The following is a 19,563-nucleotide window of genomic DNA, read 5'->3' as shown; positions in this document are numbered from 1 at the left end:
AGCGGCGCACGGCGGCGAGGTGGCTGGGCAGCCCTCCCGGAGGAGCCCGGCCCACCTCTCCCGTGCAGGCACCCCCTCCTCCTCCCCGCCCCGAAAGAGGAACTCCCCGCCCGCGCGCAGCCCGGCCGCGGCGGAGGGAGAAGCGGCGGCAGCGGCGGAGGCAGCGCGCCCGGCCCCCTCCGCGCAGCATGGCGCAGGAGCGCCCGCCGCCCGCTGCCGCCTGAGGCGCCCCGCGGCACCGAGCCGAGCCCGCGCCCATGGCGGCGGCGCCGCCCGCCCTCAGCTGGGCGCTGCCCCTGCTGGCGGCGCTGGCGGGCGCCGGCGGCCCCCAGAGCTTCGAGCTGCCGGGGGCCCCCATCGACAACATCGAGGTGAGCAGCGGCGGCGTGCTGGTGGCGGGCGGCAGCTGCCTCTACGAGCTGCGGCCCGAGCTGCGGCTCCGCCACCGCGTGGTGCCGGCGGCGGCGGGGCAGGTCTGCGGGGAGCCCCCCGGCATGCGCAGCAACCTGCTGCTGCCCTACGTGGAGGCGGGCGGGAAGGGTGTTCTGCTGGCTGGCTGGACACAGAAGGATGGCACCTGTGAGGTGTGGGAGCAGCCGGCCTACCGGCAGCGCTTCAACCGCAGCGAAGTGGTCAGCTGCCTGCCCGACGGCTCCACCGCTGGAGTCGTCTTCCAGCTGGCTGGCGCCTGGTACCTGGCAGTGGCGGCCACCTACTCGACTGGCAGCTATGGGAACTATCTGGGCTGCGAGCCCTCCCAGTCGGACAAGGCAACCGTCATTACGGTGCGCAGCATGAACAACCTGGAGTCCAAGGAAGAGCTGGGCATCATCAAGCGCAAGGACGAGCCTTTGCACTTCGTTGACGCTCTCCAGTGGGGGGACCACCTCTTCTTTCCCTACTATACCTTGAAGGCCAGGGCAGGCAACAGCACGGAGCCACCGAGCATGGCTGTCCTGCGCCAGCTGCGCCCCTCAGAGGGTGGCCTTACTTTGCAAGGGCATGTGTATTTGGACTGCGGGTGCAGGACTCTCATTGTTTCCTCCAGCCTCGTCCGCCAGGGCGAGCGGGGCTGGTGGGTTGGTGTTTTCCTCTACAAACAGGACGCCAAGGCCTGGAATGCCACTGCTGTCTGCATCTTTGGGATGGAGGAGATGAAGGAGCAAGCCTGTGCATCCACGCACTTTGTCATGAATGGGAATAGTTGTGTAAGTCTGGGCATCGTTTTGCTAAGCGCTTGTCCTGCACGCCGTGGGTAATGCTGTTATTGTGGCTGGTGTCACTGTGCATGAGTTATTGGGTGTCTCTGACCTGAAGGCATATGAAGTTCATTGGGGAACTTCAGAACTGCAACAGGTTTGTCGTATCAGCCCTGGTTTCATCAGCCCTGGTGATTTCTCCAGCACTGTTTCTGAAAATCTGACCCCTTAGCAGATCCTGGCATGTCATTCCCACCTACATCTTGGGAAAGACATGTCTGAGGGAACACCTGAGGGCATCCTGGGCTGGGCCTGAGTCTCAGGCTCACCATTCCATGTGCCTTTTTCTGGCAATGATTAGTTGTACTTCACTGTATTTTTCATATAGGCTAGATAAAACATTTCCTACCTTATTCTGTGCATTCACATCTCATGTCATTGCAACTACATCAGAAATGAAAAAAAGCCCATCAAATTGACACCTGTGCGCTGAGCTGTGTGTATTGTTATCCCCATTGTTCACTAGTTATTTATGGTTGCTTGTTTGGTTGCTTGTTTCCCAAACCTCCCAGGATTCGCCTTGCTCAAGAGGGCTCGCAGCCACCTCCTTCCCCAAACCCATATGCACAGCAGGCAGCAGTAGCCAATAGGTCTTTGTTGTTGTTGTGGTTACATTTTCCCAAGCAGTGGTATCACATGGAGATCCCCATGTCACCTACTTCTGTAACACTCTCTTCAACACCTTCCTCCTTTTGAGGGTGAGCTGGGCACATGGAGGGCAGGGTGGGCAAGGCTACCGGCTTTGCTGTGGCCTTGGTATAGTAAAGAAATGAACTAAAAAATAAATTCAGGAAGCTAAAATTATGATTCAGGCAAAGAAAGTGCTCTTGCAAGGCCTGCCTGTGCTTTTAAGTCACACTCAGAAGTCTTCTCAGAGCTGTGGCTGAAGGAGCAATACTGGAAAGTGTCAGGGAGAATGGTAGGGGGTCGAGCAAGCCATCATAAAGCAAGCCCTGGCCTTTTGCAGTTCCCCCACCATTAAGGCACTTTGCAGCTTAACCCCTGAATCCTTTCTGTGTTACAGTGGGAGTTTACTGAAAACTCTGTGGAAGACGTGGTAGGTGTACTGTCACTCCTTGGCTTTCCAAACCTATCCCATAGCAGAGCACAGTGCTGAGATTCTTCCAAATGCAAAGTACAGGAGGGCACGTGTGATTCGTTGTGCTCATCTTCCTACTGAGCTGCGACTCTTGCCAGTGTTAGAGGACATAGTTATAAATGAGAACCCCATATGTGAGTGAAACAACTGTGCTGAAGTAAATAATGAAACTCTTTACAACAGAGCTGGAGCCAAACCTTTGATTTCCAATGCCAGTTTATAGCTTACTGCATGGTTTACATGCTCTCACAAGGCAGACGTGCTGAATGAATTTGAAGTCTCATCCTTACCCCAAAATGCCTATCTGCTGGCTGGATTTTTAGTTTTCATTATTTGGTCCTTATTACTCATGGAGTTTCTTCAGGAGGTGCTTTCTGAGCTTGCAAACCAAAAAATAAAAAAACAGAAGACTCTCATGGATTTCATACAGTAAATGCAGGTAAAGCTAATGTGGATATTTCTGTGTCAGACCAGAAGTCCTCTCAGCCCCTCATCCCTATTGCCTCTCGATGCCTGAATATGAAAAATCCACTTGCTTATAGATCAGTTTGATTCAGATAAGACTCCTGTAACTCCAAAGTTACTTTCATGTCCCAAAAGGCTCATCCTTCCTGGAAATGTAAATTATATTTGGGTACAGTGCTGATGTAAAGGTGATTAAACTGTAAAGGTGATTAAAAGGATTGTTTGCTTAACATTATGTCCCTAACTATGGTGATGTTATTAATCATGATATTTTGGCACAATAAATACAGTTTACCACTGACAAGGAAGATAGATTTTGTAAGATAGCAGGACATCTGGGTGTTGTGTGGTAATATGGCCTATAACATTATGTGGCTAATTAGATTCCCTTTTAAGCTAATTATATGTGCTTATGGTGTATAAACATAGAAATAAATGCATGTAGTTCAGCTTTAATGTTTTTCATACTACAGAAGGTTAGGCTAGGCTATTGCAGAGTAAGTTTGGAGATGACAGGCCCATATGCTGCTGCTTCTGGGTTGTTTAGACCAGATTCTTCTACTGTCTCTCACCAAATCATGGGAGTCCGTGCAAATGTGGAACATGTTCTTTTTGGACTCAGAAGCATGTAGCCTTCAGAACTGGCAGGAGGATGGTGTGCAGCATGTCTCTGTCAGTGCGCAGCTTGTGGACAAAGTGTGTGTAGTAGCCAGCAGTGGCTCTGGCCATAAAGGAGTGCCTTGTAGCATGGAACTGTCATGAGTACATTGCAGTACAATGTATAGGAATAGCAGCAAGGAACAGTACTGAACATGTGCTTTAAAGTCCAGTCTTTTAACCACAGTGTTGGGACTGAGCAAATGAATGTGTTGCAGGGCTGTGATTGCCTGGGGTGTAAGACCTGTACAGTGTTTGTGGTGGGTGGACCATGCTGAATGTCAGCCTGACTTTTGCATTGCAGATTCCATGTGTTGTAGGTTGCCGTGAGTCTTATCCTTCTTTGCTGGGTACACTTGAATTCTGGAGCTCAGGTGATGTGATGAAGTACACAGATCGCAGACACAGTCTGTCAGTTTATGTAGGAATTGAAAATACACATGTTTTTCACTGCAGGAATATAGTGTGTAGTCAGAATATACGTTAGGGAATAGTGGCACTTCGTTTTCCTTCTGATGTTGTCATTCTTCAGACTTCTGTAATTATTCTGATTACCTTTAGGCGAGACATCCTCTACCTGTCTGCACTCACACAGCTGCTTGTATTTGCACTGTGTTGGCACTGGGTGTTGGCGCTGTGCTTCTCAATAGTGCAGTGCAAGAGGGACATAGCCCGAGGTATCTCTGGTCCTAAATTCCCTGCTACACTACTGCTGTATGTTCTACTCCAAACTTGTGCCTGTAAGGTACTGAGCTTTCTGGCCCTAACCCAATAAAGCACTTAAAGGCATATTTAACATTAAGCATATAAGTAGTTCCATCATTTTCATGCCTGTGCATTTAAGGTTAAGCATGAATTTGAGTACCTCATTGGATTGGAACCAAATTGCACCACATCCTGTAGGAACTTATTGTAGGTGCATTATCTCCTTAGCCTCTCATTGCTGTTTAGGCCAGAGTTGACAGTTGCATGAAGTTTTAGTGTTATATTTACATCTGTTGTTGAAAATTCGTTATTAAGATTCTTGCTTACCAACTTTATCAAAAAAGTTTGTGACTGCTACAAATTCTGTGGAGTTGCTCTCTATGAGAGCTAGTTAGTTCTGTTTCATGCAGTAGTGTGCAGAAAGCATTTTGTCCTAGTTGGATGTGTTTCTTCTGGACATAGAGGGTACTGGATTCTCAGAGACATGATCCCTAACTAGCATGAAGCAGATGGTGTCTTAGATGAAACTACTTTGCAAACATTTTGTGGATTCATGTTCAGTTTGTTTCCTCTCTTCCACATATCTTTTAGAGTGTATCTACATACCCGCATTGTTGAGGTGTAGGCGTTAATGGACTCTCTAGTACAACCTGCATGTACGTAAGCGCGTCTTCCTCACAATTTACCTTGTTAATAAATGTGAATTTGCCAAATCTCGTTCTCCATATCTTTTCAGAAAGCTGACTGAGTACTAACAAACGTTTTTGGTGAATCACAATTGTGAAATTGAAGCTCCTTAACCAGTACGTAGGGGTAATGCTGGAATTTGCCACAAACTTGCTTCAGTAGCTAGTGAACATTAAGAAAAAATTTACTCTGTTGTTCAGTGGCTGAACAGGAGCTAGTAGAATCTCAGGTCTCTTCCAGAGATCCCAGGATCTTGTGGATCACAGCCAAGCAGACGAGTAGGAGAAGTGCTCAAATTAGAGGCCATCAACAGGAGGGAGGTGTAGTATGTTACCTAACCACAGTGGCAAATCTGGAAATTAGTTTTGCCATTTAAAAAAAGTTGCATGGGAAGAAAAGGATTCTGCAATTTTTCAGGGAGAAAATAAAAGTGTCAGGCATATACCTGTTGCTGTAGTTAATATCAAAATGTTTATGATGTGCAAAGGTTAAGTAACTGTGATAGTTACTAAACGATGTCTTGGTTGGATTTTCATCTGCTATTTAATGCAAGTAAAGATATGAAACAGTCTGTTCTTCCATTTTTTGCATTTTTCAGTGGGTGATAAATATGTGGGTTGGTATATGCCCCTTAATTTATTGAGCTTAGTTTGGAATCCGAGGACAAATCTTAGCTGTTAAAACCGCTGCTGAAGTGAGATTTTGAAGTCAACAGAGCCACATCAGTTTAATCATGGCCATTAATTTTCAGGAGTGACATTTGAATTTGTGTGGTAACTCATTCCAAAATGATTCATGGTCTTTTATTTAAGGAAAGGATTACAGAGTTCTAAATATCATTTGGTATCAAAATTGATTCTGTAATTAATTTTCTAGTAGCAAAGTCATCTCCTGTGTATTACCAGACTGCTACTATTTCATCTGATGTTTGATAGATCTCTAGAGTTAACGTTTCTGAAGTGAATAGTTCTAATTACAATGAGTTTTCAGTTCATCCCTGTTCAGTGTGAGGAATAAACCATAGGAGACTTGTAAATTCTCACGCTGCCAGTAAAAAGAGTTGCTTTTAGTCTTCTGACTTCACCAGCTGTTCTTACTGGAAACTTCTGAAAGTCTGGGGCTTCTTGAACAGAGGATTTGCTTCCTAGGAATCGCCAAGTCTTTCAGGTTGGAAAGAACTTCAGAGGAGGCCTCCATTCCAGCCCCCTCCTCAAACTAAGGTCAGCTCTGAAAACAGGCAAGTTTGCTCTGGGCTTTGTCCTGTTGGATCTTGAAACTTCCACAGATGGAGACTGCACAACCTGTCATCTTAATTGTCCTCCTAGTGATGTATTTTAATCTCCTGTCCACTAGAAATCACCCCTGTTCCAGTTTGCATCATTACATACATCTAATCCTGCATGCAGCTTATTCTGGGTCTGTTTCTCTGTTCCCTCTGAAATTGTCTCTTCTGTAGGCTGAACCAGCCCAGTTCTTTCAGCCTTTTGTCATAGGGCAGATGCTCTGGGCTCCAACCATCATGGTGACCAGCTGCTGAAATCCAATGTATCAAGATCAGTGCTGTACAGAGGGTCCAAGAACTGAGTGCAGTATCCTGGAAAGAATTGACATGTGCCAGGCAAAGGAGAATAATTGCTTTCCATGATCAATCTGGGTATTCTGTTGATACAGCTCAGGGTGCTGTTAACCTTTGCAGCTGCATTGCTGTCCTATTCAGCCTACTGCCCTCCAGGACCTCCTCAGCTTGTACCATTGCAGGGGTTTAGACCATTCCAGGTGCAGGACTTTGCATTTGTCCTTGTTGAATTTCTTGGGATTCTTCTTGGTCCATTTCTCCAGCTTCTTTAGGTCCCTCTGAATGGCAGCCCTGCAGTCAAGCACATGAATTCATTTTGATATCATTCAATCTTAACACAGAAGCTTTCACTGGCTTCCTCCAGGTCATTAATAAAGATACTGAGCAAGACATGTCCCAGGATAGGTTCCCTGAGGAACTCCACTTGTAACCAGTGACTAGATAGAGTACAAACCATTAACCAATAGCCTTTGAGCCTGATGATCCATCCATTTTTTTCACTGCATCCAGTAGTCCTACTGTCTAAACTGTAACATCTCAACTTGAATACAAGGATGCTGTGGGAGATGGTGTCAAGAGCCTGGCTAAAGTCAGAGTAAATGACATCCACTGTTTTCCCCTTCTCTACAAGTTGAGTCATTTCATGGCAGAAGGTGGTGAACCACTAAACCAGGTCCCTAAGTGCTTACATCTACATATCTTTTAAATACCGCAAATTGATCGGGTGTGATTTATCCTTGGTGAATCCCTTCTGGCTTTTCCTAGTCACTTTCTTCTTCTTGTGTCCAGAAATAGCCTCCAAGAGGATTTGCTCCATGGTTTTTCCAGGGAAGAAGTGAGATTGACCAGTATGTAGTTCCTAGGTTATCCTTGGCTTTTTTGAGGATGAGTACAATATTTGCCTTTATTCAGTTGTTTGAGACTTCCCCTGACCTCCACAACTTTAGAAATATGAGAGAATGGCCTTGCAGTGTCATCAGTCTTTTGACATCTTTTAAAGATCCCATCCAGCCCCCCTGACACTTCCATGAGCTGAGATTTCTTAAGAGATCCCTGTCTTAATCCTCTTCCACTACTGGTACTTTCTCTCTTCCTTGAACTCTGGGTTCAGAGGACCACAAAACCTTCCTGGTGAAATCCAGAGCCTTGTTTGAATCCATTGTAAATAAATCACCTGACCTATTAAGCAGCTGATGCACATTTTCATTGGTTATTCTTTTATTGCTCAGGTGGTGGTAGAAGCTATTTTTGTTGCCCATAACATCCCTTGCCAGCTTCAAAGCCAGGGCTTGTGCTTTCCTAACACCATTCCTATGTGTCCAGGCAGTTTTTCCTTAGTTGCTTCTTTCTGTTTTCTACACAGAGCTGCTTGGTCTCCAGCTCTGTACTCTGCTGTTCTTTTCTCATCACCTTCAGGATCCTGAACTCAACTATTTCACAGTTATTGCAGTGAAGGCTGCCATTGATGATTACATCTCCAGTCAATTCTTCCTAGTTTGGGAGTAGCAAATCCAGAAAAGCACCACCTTTCACTGACCCTGCAAAGCTTGGGGTCCCATCTCATTCACTTTGGCCCCAGAGCTCTGTAGTTCTGATGTGCACTAGGCAATGTCTCTAGTGTCTGCGTAGATGTGCAACAATGGGTAGTGGTTCAAGGAATGGAAAATCATTGTCAGTCTCTGCAGTGTGACTGATTCCACCCCACCACTCCCCCCCCCCCAAAAAAAAAAAGGAAACCTGTTGTTAACAGCATGGCTGTTTAGCAGATGTGTGTATTCATCTTTCACAGGAAGGAACCTCCAACTAGAGTCACCCATTTGCTTCTTCTTGCTCTCTGCTAATGCTTTGTTCAAGCTCAGTTGACTTCAAAGCTTCCCTTAACACTACCAATTCTATAAACTTGAATCTGAGGATGGAGAAGGGGCATTTCTGCTGCTACAGGAAGTCACAAATTTCTAACCTCTCCATCTTGGCTCAAGCATTGCCTCTGATTGTCCCTCCTGTCTTGCATCATGAGGCTCAGGATCTTGTCTCTGCAAGGTCTCTGTGAAGACCCTGCTATGCAGTGCACAAAGTAAAAAAACCTCCTGGAAATAAAATCTGGGACCAGTTAATCTCTTCATTCCTTAGCCCTAATAAAGGCTCACTGCATGCACCAGTATTAAAGTTTGTTATCTTCTGATATAATAATAATCATTGATGCAGGTAGTTGAAGAGTGGTGAAGTTAAGAAACAAGAATGAGCTTCCAGAAGTTTTTTCCCCTAGAAAAAACATGTATGTACTGTTCTAGTGTTGACTAGTCTTGTGTCCTTTTGTATAGCTGCATCTGTTCATTCACTCTGATGCTCAAACCCTTAATTTTCACTTTTTGGCCAGCTGCAATATGATGAGGGCTCTGCGAGCTAAAAATGCTGCCCTTCCTCTGAGGCACGCAGTGTAAAATAATCAGGAAGAGATCAAGACAGAAAGTAAGAGTGTGAATATGGTTGCTGCAGCTGGGATCATATGGAGATAAATCTGAAAATGAGATGCAAAATGAGTATAAATACCTATCATGCCAGTAATCAAACAGTATAGTGGAGTGAACTTAAAAGCAAAATGTAGGTTAACTCAGGAAATCCCTAGGTTTAGGTGCGCATATCAAGATTTTGAGGGACTATAGAGTAGAACAGAGGGTAGAACTGAACAATTAAAAAAAAAGAAAGGTCTTCTAGAACAGTATGGTATTTTCTTTTGCTTTTCTTGGTTTAATATGAGCCTGAAAATGTCACAGGATAGGAAGATAGATGATCATGGAGATGAGTGACTCTTCAAGTACAAAGGAAATTTAGACTGTAAATGAATTTTAAGGATGGGTTTCACTGTGAAAGAAAAAGCTCGGGAAGGCCCTACAGTGCTGTAACCCCATTAGTCACAGTGGAAGAGGTAAAGGGCTTGTTAAAAAAATAAATGCACATGGAGAAGGGGTGACAGAAGTGTGGAAGCAGCAGCTGCACCCTGGAGGGAATGGGCAAGCTAGAGAAATAGGTTGCAGAAGCGAGAAGGAAATTTTTGTTGTGACTGCCCACCGTCTAAATTCCCCTTCTTTTCTGTATTAGCTCAATGTTGCATTGACCCTCCCTCTAGCAAGCAGAATGAGGGGAGGAGGCTTCCACACTTGTCAGTATTGGTTCTTCAGCCAGATGAGGAGGATGCACTGATATGACACTAGTTATTTTACTAGTATGTGGGTCAAAATAAAATCTGGCAGCAAAGCTTTTCAGAGACTGGGTGAGTCCTTTGCTCTTCTGTGATCTGATTGTACAGCCCGCAAGGAACCTGGGGGAGTTTGTTTTCCTTACACTACTACACCGTGCTCTGCAGAAAAAAGAAATCCTAATTCTGATGGAAATAAAAGCCTGACAGCTTCACCTTCACACTCCTTAATGGGAAAGAAGTCTCATTGTGTTTGCCAGTGCAGGAATTCTATTACCTTCTGATCTAATAGAAAAGTAAGTTAACTTTTCCCACCCTAAAATGCTCACAGTCTTTTTTCCCTCCCATATCTAAAACAGACCTCCATGGTACTAAAGTTTCGTAAATGGGTTTTACTGAAGTTCTCTGCCAGGAAATGGCAGTTCCAGTGTCTTTTTCCTGCTGCATGGAAAAAATAGTATCTTTAAATATGAAAGTTAATCAAGTCTTCTTTTATTCCAAGTGGCTGTTCTGGCAAGCTAATTAAAATAATTCAGATGACTGAAAAAGATTTTAATTGACTTAGGATTGCAGTTTAGAAAAAAATCTATTTCTATGTGGAAAGAGTTGTTGGGGTTAAGCCAGCATCCTAGCATGCAAGACAGTTGAATTCAGCCGTTACTGTGTCATGGATGTGCTTCATAACTTTGAGAAATGCCTTCACCTTTCTGCAAAATGTCAGTTTTAATGGTCCATTCTCATACCTTGGTTTTTTCATGTGTGCATTTAATTGAGATAGGTTCTTGCACACTCAGAGGGTTCCTGTAGGTTTAGAAATCTGTCCTTGAGGCTGAGATTCTGGACTTTGTAAGCTGACCCACAGGGCTTTTTCCCAAGGACCTGGTCTTACCTGAGCTCTTGCCCCCCACCTCTCCATGCCTGACACTCCTTTGGGCCAGCACTGGTGTCTGTGCAGCCACATGCTCATGTGATGAGGAGAATGGCTCAAATGAACATTTAGGTACACAGGTAGATGTACTTACAGCCCTTAACTTAGTCCTTAGCTCTTGTCCTTAACTCAGCTCACTGGAAAGCATTATACTAATAGAAGGGAAGGGGAAGTAAAGTTGTCTGGGATTGAACCTGTTTGGAGAGCAGGTGGTATCACCCTTTTGGCAGCATATGCCATGGAGATTGACTTAAAGCAATTAGAGGGTTGCAGAGCTGAGTTACTGCTTATTAGGAAGATACTTTGGCTTGTAGGGAGTTTGTGGCAGATACCACCTCTCACCTGGCAAATGACCTTATTCTCACACATCAGGGCTTCCTTTCAGCAATCATAGAATCATAGAATAGTTAGGGTTGGAAAGGACCTTAAGATCAAGTTCCAAACCCCCTGCCATGGGCAGGGACACCTCGCTCTAAACCATATCACCCAAAGCCTCGTCCAACCTGGCCTTGAACACTGCCAGGGATGGAGCATTCACAGCCTCCCTGGGCAACCCATTCCAGTGCCTCACCACCCTAAGAGGAAAGAATTTCCTCCTTATATTCAATCTTAACTTCCCCTGTTTAAGTTTTAACCCATTACCCCTTGTCCTATCACTACAGTCATCTTTTGTTCATCTGCAGTTGGGGTTATTTGGTTTGTTTTTTCCTTCCACAAGATACAGATTTCCTGCGCAATGTTTTCTTTCATGAGCTGCTTGCGTGTGTTTGCCACTTTACTTCCTCCAGCTTGGATGGAGAATTGTAGGTAACATGTTGATTTTAAAGTTTAAGTACATTTATAATCTCCCTGACATGAACTTTATACTGCTTTATCTAAATTTTATGTTGGTGTAATACACAGGTCTCAACTTCTTTTAGCATAGTCGGAAACCAGAAAGGAGAGGATGAAGCTCAGCATTTTTTTGACATACACACACACAAATGGCTGTGTGCTTGAAGTGGCTCCTTTCTTCAGTATATTTGCATGCCTCTGAAAGCGATTACTGAGTGTATCTGTAGCCTTCTTGGTAGGTTCAGTGAAGATGAATTCTTCATTGAGAAGAACTAGCAATTCAGAATTAACCCAAGGGCTATGCTCAAAAGAAGAAAAATTCCATCGCAAAGTAACTTGCTGCTGTTAGGCCAAGTCTGTGTCCCACTGAGGTCAGTGGTTGGTTTAGCTGCAGTAGATGTGATCTTTATCACAGATGTGACCAGTTGCCATGTATAAAAGAGTCATTTCATGTGCCATTTCCAATGATACATTGCTCTGAAACTGTGTCAGAGTTAAAATGATACCCTAAGTGTTGTGTAAAGCTGAGTTCTCTGAGAATCTTTCGGGGGATTCTTTTTCTTAATGGTTTGCATTGTACGTGAATGATCTTGTGATTGTTTTTTCTTATATCTGATTTTCAGGAGGCACGATCAATCAAGAAATTACCTACCTTGATTCACTCTGGTTTAGTGGCTGTTTATGGCACGGTTGTTTTGAATCAGATAGTTCTCTTTTTGGGAACAGATGATGGACAGTTACTGAAGGTAAGATAATTGTGGTGATTCTCCCTTTCTCTATCAACTGCTGCCATGTTCAAGTGGGTAAATGTTTCCTGGTTTAGGCACTGTATTATAAACAGATACAGTCCCCTGAATCTCTATTTCTTTCTTGTTCGTTTGTAAAGTAACTGTTGTATTGTTACTTGGAGAGCAAACTTAACTTTCAGAATCAATTATGTACCCTGCTTCAATTTCACTTAAATATTTCATTCAACTGCTAGTACCCACAGTGTCAATTTATGGACTGTCTTTTGTTTCCTTCCTTGTTTTGATTTTCCAGGAGAAATATTAAATACTGTTAGATTTTGGAAGCATATTTATTTGTTTGTTAGCCTATCTGTATGATGTGAATAGCTGTCTGTCAGAGAGAAAAGTCTTTGCTTGTGAGTAGTTGACCTATTCCAGCTTAAATCAGTCACCTGAAAGTGAAAGTCATCTCATTAAACTTTTCAGCCATCCAGTCAAATGTCTTTTATGCTTTAATTTGTTACTGGATTTTGCAAGAATGTGCATCTTCTGTCTACGCTGCAAAGGGTGACTCTTAATTTTTGGTTTTAATAAGCAGACACTTGGAGAAGAATATAGTAGAGAGCTTGAAAAGCTTTTGCCCACTTGGTTTCATTGTGCTTTTAGTAATGAAAAATGGAGAAGAGAAGGCTGCATGGAGACCTCATAGCAGCCTTCCAGTATCTGAAGGGGGCCTATAAGGATGCTGGGGAGGGACACTTCATTAGGGAGTGTAGTGACAGGACAAGGGATAATGGGTTAAAACTTAAACAGGGGAAGTTTAGATTGGATATAAGGAGGAAATTCTTTCCTGTGAGGGTGGTGAGGCACTGGAATGGGTTGCCCAGGGAGGTTGTGAATGCTCCATCCCTGGCAGTGTTCAAGGCCAGGCTGGACGAGGCCTTGGGTGATATGGTTTAGAGCGAGGTGTCCCTGACCATGGCAGGGGGTTTGGAACTAGATGATATTAAGGTCCTTTCCAACCCTAACTATTCTATGATTCTGTGATTCTATTCTAAATGGAAGTCTTCCATGTCTCCTTAACACCATAGAGGTCATGAACATATCTCCCTTGTTTAGTCGTGCTTATGGAAAAACTTCCATCAATGTTGGTATGCTTATTATCTTGCAAAATAAATTTTCTGAGTCTCTGGTTCTCTTGAATTCCATGTGAACAGTGGTAGAAACCTGTAGATTTGAGCAAGGTAAGAAAAAGAAATACCACCTCAGATGTATACTCACAGAAGCCACAAAGAACATTCTGTCCTGGAGACAGTTGTCAGTAACGTACGTAAGTTCCTCTTTACATTATGGGTCTCTGGATGTTAATTTATTTCATGAAGGCTAATACCTTCTTCTCCATTTGTAGGAGTATGTAGCACATTATGACTGGGATATAGGGGTATCTTCTGCATTGAGTTTCCGCATCAATCAGGAACATACTCAGTGGAAGTGATATTTCATATACTAAACCAGTGCCAGATTCAGTACAAAATGTGTCTAGCATGGATTTGGTTAAAAATCTGTTGTGGTGGTCTTTTCCCCCATCTTTCTGCAGCGTGAATTGAATCAGGGTGCTTGAAATCACCTGAGAAGCTTTGATGTAGCTGAAATTATGCTTTTGTTTAAAATGCTGACTGATCAGTAAAAGGACTTTTGAATAGTTTGATTTGATGTGTTTCAGGCTGTTCTTAATGAGGATATGGAATCTAATTGTCCAGAAATTTTATATGAAATTAAGGAAGAAACCTCCGTTTTCCCCAAACTTCGACTTGATCCAGTAGATAACAACTATATCTACCTGTCCTCTGCCAATAAGGTAAGTACAGTATTAAATTAAATAATAAATTCAAGCTAACTGCTGCTTTAAGGATTTCTGTCACTTTATGAGTGAAGTATCAGTTTGGGTCAGAGTTAGACCTTAAAATATCCAAACTACAGTTTCTAACTTTACATCTACTTTATGTTATCTAAGTTTGGGCTGCACTTCTGCAGAGCTCAGAATAGCTGAATAGCTGTATTGTGCTGCCCACTGATCCAGAAACACCCTTAATTCATGCTTAATATATCGTTCTGTTGAGAGAGTCCTTGTTTCTCTTTTTTTCCTGGAGGCATCATGCAGAATCAAGCTAGGAGTAACAAACAAAACTTGTAGACTCTTTGGAGACAGAGTTCCTCTGAATTAGTAATTCAGGTATTGGCAGGCCAGGGTATGCTAGGTCAATTAAGGAATTCTTAATGTGGAGAAATCTCTTAATTTGAGATGGGATTAGTTCTTTAGTTTAGAAATTTTAGTTCTGTTGAAATTGACGATAAAATTCCTATCATCTTCAGTTAGGCCTAGATTTTAAAACAAAACAAAACCAAACCACAATCAGAAGTGATTAATGTCTATGCAAAGTGAGGCGAAGGAGTTCTGCAATCACTGGAGCTACTGCATGTGAGCAAACGTGTCAGAGCTGCATGTTAAGCAGAGAGCTGCTCGCAGGAGCTGGTGCAGTTGTTGCTCCCTGTCCTGCATCAGGGCTGCTGAGTATCAACTCAGCATATTCCTTTGTCTCACCAGCAGCGGGGAAGATGGCAGTGAAAATGTAAGGTTTATCTGTCCATCTTGGCTGGACAGGATTTTACCCAGCACTTGGTTACCTTCGTTTACAGTTAAATCCCTTTTCCAGTAGTGAACATAGCATTTTAACATGCTGTATGAGTGGGTAAGTTGGTAGGAGAACTCCTGACTGAAATAACCTATTCATCAAAAATGCATAAGGAATCAAAATTTCAGTCAAAAGTGTATGTAGGTATTCAAAGTAACGACTTTCATTTTCTATAGCTTTGGTAAAGGAGTTACAGAGGAACAACAGCTTTTAGGAATAAATGCCTCTCTCATCATCTCTTGGAGCTTACATAAGGCTTCTACACTGTCTTTGTTAACTTGCTAGTAGTCTATGATGTTGGCTGGTTTCTGAACTGGTCATCTCACATGCTTTCAGATAAAATGAATTTTACAAAATACACCTGAAAAACCCAGTAACTATAGTTTTGCAGAAAGCCATGTATCCTCATTGCTGTTTCAAACAGTAGGAACTTTTAACTCTTACAAGTTTGTAAAAAAAAGGTTTGAATAAGGAATATTTTTCTAAGATTATTGGTTAACATTGTGATTAATAACATTATTTGTATTTGTATTCAATATTTGTAATCAGCTTTCTCTTTTTCTTTTTCCTTTCCTTTTCTGAAAATGGCTGGCTAGGATATTCAAGCTGAATGTACAAGTATAGCTACATACAATATAGCTGCAATTATCTACATTTATTTATTGAAATGGCATTTTCATGCATGCTAAGTAGTTGCATGTGTTTGTTCTAGTGTGCACATGCAGGAACCTGACATGGTGATGCAAACACAGATGCATTTTGTTTTGTGCATGCATTTTTGGATGCACCTTCATCAGTCATTTAATAATCTCAGTTTTGATGAGAGGAAAATGGTGTTCTGCTAAGCAAAGCATCATTTGTAAAATATACCTCTTTTCTATTGTTATCTATAATTCACTATGCTAATCAGTCTTTCTTGCATTAATCTGTCTATGCTGGCCTTTGAGTAATAGAACCAAATTGTCATTATCCGAAGTGTTTCATCATCTGATGGCAAAATACAACGTGTGTAAAATAGGCTGCATATTTCTATCCAAAGGTCTTCTGACAGAGGGGAGTCCATAGGGAAACTTCCCCACTGGGATTGTGCTTGGTTGCTGTCAGATTTTTAATGGTAACCCTCAATTTCCTGGTTTATGGAGGCTATTTTAATTCAGTGTGTTACTGCATTCTTTGGTTTTAGGTGAGAAGAATACCAGTTGCAAATTGCGGTAGATATATTTCCGAGCAAGAATGCTTATCTGTAAAGGATCCGTACTGTGGGTGGTGTTCTTTGACTCAAAGGTATTTTTTTTGTATTTTAGACTTTCATATAAGAGGAATGAATTACCAGTCAGTGTACATTTTGGCTGCCTTGGAGCTGTTCAGCATCAGAATTTTATATCTAGTGAATTTTTATGGAATCAGTTATAGCCATAAATGTAAGACACTTTATTGTCATGTGAAAGGGAGCTCTGCACCTTTTAAAGACCATGTTAACCCTCAGATTTTTGAGACCTAATCATGGAATATATATCGGGCTAAGAAGATGAAATTACTTTGTTTATAGAACAGCTGTTTTGCTTTCCAGGTTGATAGATAAAATTCTGTACTCATGCTTGAAGTATCTTCATAGCTGGGAGCAACTTGCATGGGTGAATGGGGAAAGAGCGCTCAGTTGTCTTCAGTATTCATAGTTCCTTGTTTTGGAATCACTGTCTTTGGTTTAGGCCAGAGGAAAATTTCTAAATGTTTCATCCCCACATTTGAGTCATTAGTTTTGCTGCTTTCTTTGAAGCAGCTTTGAAAGCTGTTGCATGTCTTTGGCCTGTACTAAAGAAATTCCTGGGTCATCAAGCCTAGTCTTGCAATTGCAAGCAACCACATTATGTAAACTTATTCATAAACTAATCCTAAATTTAGATAGGCTTTTTGTCCTCCCTGACCTGGTTGTGTGGCTAAGAGTCTCATTTTCCTGCTGGTTAAAATCTGTCTGCTCTTTTTCATTATGTGTAAGTTCATGGACAGGTTATACTCATTTGTTCTGTTGCTCACATCACCTGGGCTTAAATATGTGATCCCCCCTCCCTCACATCTCCTCAGCGTTATTGCGGAAGCAGTCTCTTTTTTCAATTCTGTTCTGGTGTGCTGAAGCAGCTAACATCACTAGTATCTTTTCACATAAGAGTCTCTTTTCTTAACGCCACTTCAGTAGCCCTTCTGTGAAGTTTATGCAACCTTTTAAGATAAAGATGGCCAGGACTAATTATCATAGTGTTCCAGAAGAAATATCAGCTGTGCCCTGCTCAAAGGTGTTGAATCAGTCTGTCCAGAAGGCACCTTAGTGTATCCTTGAATTACAAATGTCTTTTTTATGACAGCATCACATTGATGGGCCACAGTCATCCATCATCTAATAATGCCCCGGGTCATTCTCTTTCTTTGTTTTCTTTCCAGCTGATGAGTTTCCACTCTATAACACAAATGGGTTGTGAGATTTTTATTGCTCTAGGTGTATGTTCTTGTACTTTATATTTTGATATGTCATCCCATTTCAAGGTTATCCAAGTTTTTTTGTGGTTCTCATCTTCCTCTGCATAGTAATGTTCCCAATTTTGTATCATCAGCAGATATTGATAGTGTAAATTTTCTTTAATGTCAGCTTATCAGTAATTAAAACATTAAACAAAAGTGGTTGTAAGATTGATTTTTGAGGAAATCCACTAGTAGCCTTCTTTTAGAAAGTTAATATAACCCATTTTGGAAGTATTCAGGGCCAGGTTGAACGGGGCTTTGAGCAACCTGGTCTAGTGGAAGGTGTCCCTGCCCATGGCAGGAGGCTTGGAACTATATGGTCTTTAAAGTCCCTTCCAACCCAAACCATTTTATGATTCTATGAGAGAATAGAATCAGATAAGAGATTCAGAGCAGCCCTGCGGAGAAGGACTTGGGGGTGCTGGTCGATGAGAAAATGAACATGAGCCAGCAGTGTGTGCTTGCAGCCCACAAAGCCAACCGTATCCTGGGCTGCATCAAAAGGAGCGTGACCAGCAGGTCGAAGGAGGTGATCCTGCCCCTTTATTCTGCTCTCGTGAGACCTCACTTGGAGTATTGTGTACAATTCTTGTGTCCTCAACATAAAAAGGACATGGATCTGTTGGAACAAGTCCAGAGGAGGGCCACGAGAATGATCAGGGGACTGGAGCACGTCCCATATGAAGATAGGCTGAGAAAGTTGGGGCTGTGCAGCCTGGAGAAGAGAAGGCTGCGTGGAGACCTCATAGCAGCCTTCCAGTATCTGAAGGGGGCCTATAGGGATGCTGGGGATGGACTCTTCATTAGGGACTGTAGTGATAGGACAAGGGGTAATGAGTTAAAACTTAAACAGGGGAAGTTTAGATTGGATATACGGAGGAAATTCTTTCCTGTGAGGGTGGTGAGGCACTGGAATAGGTTGCCCAAGGAGGTTGTGAATGCTCCATCCCTGGCAGTGTTCAAGGCCAGGCTGGACGAGGCCTTGGGTGATATGGTTTAGAGCGAGGTGTCCCTGGCCATGGCAGGGGGGTTGGAACTTGATGATCTTAAGGTCCTTTCCAACCCTAACCTTTCTATGATTCTATGATTCTATTCTATGATTTTGGTTTGTTTCAGTGTTAATGTGGTTTTGCTTATTTTTTTGTGTTTGCAAAAATAGTTACTAGAAGAGAGTATTCTATAATGTCTTTTCTTCAAACTCTTTTTTTTTCTACCTTGTTAGAAACTGTATATGTTACAGTGCTAACTTTTTAGTTACCTTATAAAGAGTTGTGAATAACAGTTAGTCAGTAAATCCCCTGTTATGAGGGGAATCACCAAAAGTTTCCATCTGGTTGAAACAGAAACATTTTATTCTTTTGAAAAAAAAGATAAAATACTATAATATGGATCTTGTTCAACACCCACGTAATTTTTCACTCTGAAGTACTTGGCATCATTAAATATTTGGTTTTGTGAAGAGAGAGCACTGAGTGAAGCTTTAGAAAAAGAAAACATAGTTTTAAACAATATTTTAATTAAATACATCTATCCAAGTCCACTAAAACAATATATTCTGCAATAATTTTGAGATCAATGATATGTTTTGTACTTTAATGGGAAATAAATTTTATATTAAATATGCACTCCATTTTTTAAATAAAACTTCCCAGAAGTTCTCGATTTTAAAGGCTGTGTCAATACAAACCCAGTATTTTTATGAAAAAATCTACACATCTTACTGCAAGTGAAAACAATATGAAAGAAATTGTTTCTACTGTTCCTATTTCTACTCTTCCTTCCATAGGGACAAATATATAAATTATATTTTTCACTTACAATCATTCAAAACAATTATTCATAACATTTCATAGCATAGATTCCTCTCAATGTTTATAGATTTCCTCTAGATGAATCGGATTTACCTAAAGTATGCTGAAGTTATTCCAATACAAAACACTAGTGCTTTACATTTATTTTCTATATGGAAATAACGTGATATGCCTCTTTTATCTGCTATGACCAGACCTGCTTTTGAATTTGGTCAGTGCTCATGACATCTGTGGACTTCATTCAGGGATTGGCACCCTGAAAAAGGAAGCCAAATCTTTTCCTGAAGCTGTATTCTCATTCCATGAGGAAATCAGTATGCTTTAGCAAGGCAGACAAGGCAAACTCAGTAGGCTGTGTAGTTAATACAAGATTAGTGACGCAAAGACTTAAGTAAATATGAATGAACTGGT

General features: G+C 42.2%; 1 protein-coding gene across 1 annotated transcript in view; it reads left to right on the top strand.

Moving 5' to 3' along the window:
* The first annotated feature begins 239 nt into the window (after positions 1 to 239).
* PLXNC1 (plexin C1) overlaps positions 240 to 19,563 on the top strand; it is a 71,636-nt gene continuing 52,312 nt past the window's right edge. The window contains exons 1-4 of the mRNA XM_061351273.1: positions 240 to 1,208; positions 12,030 to 12,152; positions 13,858 to 13,992; positions 16,011 to 16,111. Coding sequence (XP_061207257.1) covers positions 258 to 1,208; positions 12,030 to 12,152; positions 13,858 to 13,992; positions 16,011 to 16,111 — 1,310 coding nt within the window. The 5' untranslated portion in view covers positions 240 to 257. The remainder of the gene's footprint in view (positions 1,209 to 12,029; positions 12,153 to 13,857; positions 13,993 to 16,010; positions 16,112 to 19,563) is intronic.

Source organism: Neopsephotus bourkii, unplaced genomic scaffold, assembly GCF_033783945.1.
Source record: "Neopsephotus bourkii isolate Nb327-2 ecotype Australia unplaced genomic scaffold, CSIRO-AGI_Nbou_v1 NB_567, whole genome shotgun sequence".
In the NCBI taxonomy this organism is placed as follows: domain Eukaryota; kingdom Metazoa; phylum Chordata; class Aves; order Psittaciformes; family Psittacidae; genus Neopsephotus; species Neopsephotus bourkii.
This window is presented reverse-complemented; position numbering and strand designations above follow the sequence as displayed.